Source organism: Etheostoma spectabile, chromosome 15, assembly GCF_008692095.1.
Source record: "Etheostoma spectabile isolate EspeVRDwgs_2016 chromosome 15, UIUC_Espe_1.0, whole genome shotgun sequence".
NCBI lineage: Eukaryota > Metazoa > Chordata > Actinopteri > Perciformes > Percidae > Etheostoma > Etheostoma spectabile.
The window spans coordinates 749,827-752,513 of record NC_045747.1 but is presented as its reverse complement, the minus strand read 5'-3'; the positions used below and the strand labels follow the sequence as shown (position 1 = coordinate 752,513).

The following is a 2,687-nucleotide window of genomic DNA, read 5'->3' as shown; positions in this document are numbered from 1 at the left end:
TTACTCATTTTGCAATGGAAAACGGACGCAGAATGCGTCGAGGCGAGTCGAGGCGAGCTGGTACCAGCAGTGGAAAAACGCCATAAAAGTTTCTTATTCAACTTTTGTCTTTGTTAAAGAAGGAAAAGAAAATTCTAATACTCAATACTGTTAGAATCACATAGACTGAAAATTGTGATGTGAAAGAATGGAATCGGGGAAAAAGCATGTTGTCCCCCCCTTGCTCTCATCTGATCATTTTCACCACACCTTTACCAATGGTAATATTTGTAATAATTTGTGTTTATTTATTTATTTGATATAATTGCCAGGATTCAGTACAGGGCACATTTTCATTTAAGCACTTGCTTTTGGTAATTGATATGCCAAAAAATCTAATAAAAGCACTATATACAAACACATTAAATCATTTATGTGCTTGTAATGTTTAACCCTTGTCACATGACCCCAGTGCTCTTACTGTTCCTGCAGGTGAACCAAAAGATCCTAATAACTGTGCTTTTAAGTTCGCCAATGACCCCCAATGGGTGAGCGATCTCTGTGGAAACAAACACAGTGTGATGTGTTCCGACGAGACGCTGGTCCTGGTGAAGGAGAACAGGACGTGGGAGCAGGCGTTAAACCACTGCAGGAGTCTGGAGGCGCTGGACTCGAGTCAGCCAGCCACTGCTTACCAGAACTACCGCTATGACCTGGCCAGCCTGCTCACTCTAGATGACCACGTCTACGCACAAGAGAAGGCACAAGATGCTACCACTGATGAGGTAGGGCACTCTTCTAGATAGACGCTATATTTAGGTTTCTAGTGACAGCGCCCTCTAGTGGTAATTATGACGGGAGCGAAGCAGGAAGTAATGTGATGAACTAAAGAACTTTTTAAAATCTGAACTTGGTAGTTTTGGTGCCATAACCCCAGTGTGTTATTTTAACTCTACCACGTCATGTGTGACCCGAAGTGAAGTAACGTCTGATTTAAACCACAACTTTGTTTTAACTTGATTAAGTCAATTTGGTGCCTAAACCTAACCAAACTGCAACCGTTTCACAAGGTCAAATCCAAATCCACGACCTTTCCATCTAAAAGCGTTCTCTGGTTCCGATCAACGGTAGCGTTCTCGCCACCGCTACGGCCGCTGTCATATCACGATCAGTAGTGTTTTGTGGCGAAGTGGCAGCCTCCCAAGGCAGCATGTTTTCATGACACATGGGGGGTGGCACGAGTATTTAAAAAAAAAAACTACCTCTATTCTATTATCTATCATTTCACTGTGGGGACTTGGCGCTCCCTGCAGCTGCATGCGCCCCTGGCTGCTGAGGTGCCCTGCACAGAAGGTGGACAAATCACCTCTGTGTCTCCCAAATGGAACGGTCCAGACATGGGGTGGGGTGGGGGGGGGTCCATGAGCCTCTTTGAGCTTATCACCTTTATGCATGCTAAGGATCTATAGGACACCGTACCAATCGTACCCCAGCTGGTGGACTGCTCTCCTTCACCCCCTGCTGTGTTTCTATCTCTGCCCCCTGTCGCCAGGTGTGGACGGGCCTGCGGTACCTGGCGGGGCAGTGGCTGTGGGTGGGCGGAGAACTAGTGCAGTACCCGGCTATTGGAAGCTGCCCGACTCATACAGCCTGCGGCGTTCTGAAGAACGGCATCCCGGGGTTCGGGACCATGGACTGCACGTGGAAGAGGAACTTCATCTGCTACAAGCAGCGTTAGAAGAACATAACTTCTCCTTCTTTAAGAAAGTCAACTTCTTCCTTCCTTGTTCATGTTTTAATTCTGTGATTACTGTAAGATTTCATTTTATATATATATATATATAGGTCCAAAAGGTCAGGGTTAGGGTTTTCAGAAATCATGTCATCCAAAATATTACATATAGTTAGAATGGAGCCTTTATTTATATCCTGTTTTACTCTCCCCATGAGTTTGTTGGGTTTTGTACTGCACTAAGACTTTACAGCTGTAGGTGAAGGAATAAAATCCAAAATAAAATTAAATACATTTACAAGTCATGCTGTGACATTGTATTTCAATATATATATATATATATATATATATATATATATATATATATATATATATTTGAACTGTAAGTAGAGTTGTTTACACTTTATTTGAAGGTATCTACATAAACATTATATATGTCAAACATTTATGACATATGCTTCTTTTTAGGAAGTGTCATTGAGTTTTGTCATGACTTAGTGTTAGGGTTCATGTGTCATGACAGTGTTATGTCATGTCACTCTTATGCAGATACCTTCAAGCCCTAACCTTAAAGTCTTACTGTATAGTTTCAAAAATATTCCATAACCTATGTTATCATTTTGTTAGTAAGCACTATGTACCTAAATCTAAATTACATTACATTTTGACATCATCAACCTTCCCCTTGTGTCATAGCTGGTGTTCAACTCCTCCGACGAGACTAAATATGTTCGCCAACGACCTTTGTTCCATGATGACGACGAGACGCTGACTGAGACTAAAGTAATACGCATTGTTGTTGACAAAAAAGAAGAGGAGAAAATGTTTAGCATAAAATAAAAACTAAGATACAATCTCTCTGTCATTTTCGTCTACTTTTTCATCGTGAGATAGAACGAGTGCAGCGCCGCGGCTCGCCGTTTCTTTCAACAATATCGTCAGGTAGTTATGACATTTAACCAATATTTGAGATGTG

General features: G+C 41.8%; 1 protein-coding gene across 1 annotated transcript in view; it reads left to right on the top strand.

The window, feature by feature from the left end:
- LOC116703546 (macrophage mannose receptor 1) overlaps window positions 1-2,493 on the top strand; it is a 4,609-nt gene extending 2,116 nt beyond the window's left edge. Inside the window, exons 3-4 of the mRNA XM_032538344.1 lie at window positions 472-764; window positions 1,532-2,493. Coding sequence (XP_032394235.1) covers window positions 472-764; window positions 1,532-1,717 — 479 coding nt within the window. The 3' untranslated portion in view covers window positions 1,718-2,493. The remainder of the gene's footprint in view (window positions 1-471; window positions 765-1,531) is intronic.
- Window positions 2,494-2,687: the final 194 nt, after the last annotated feature.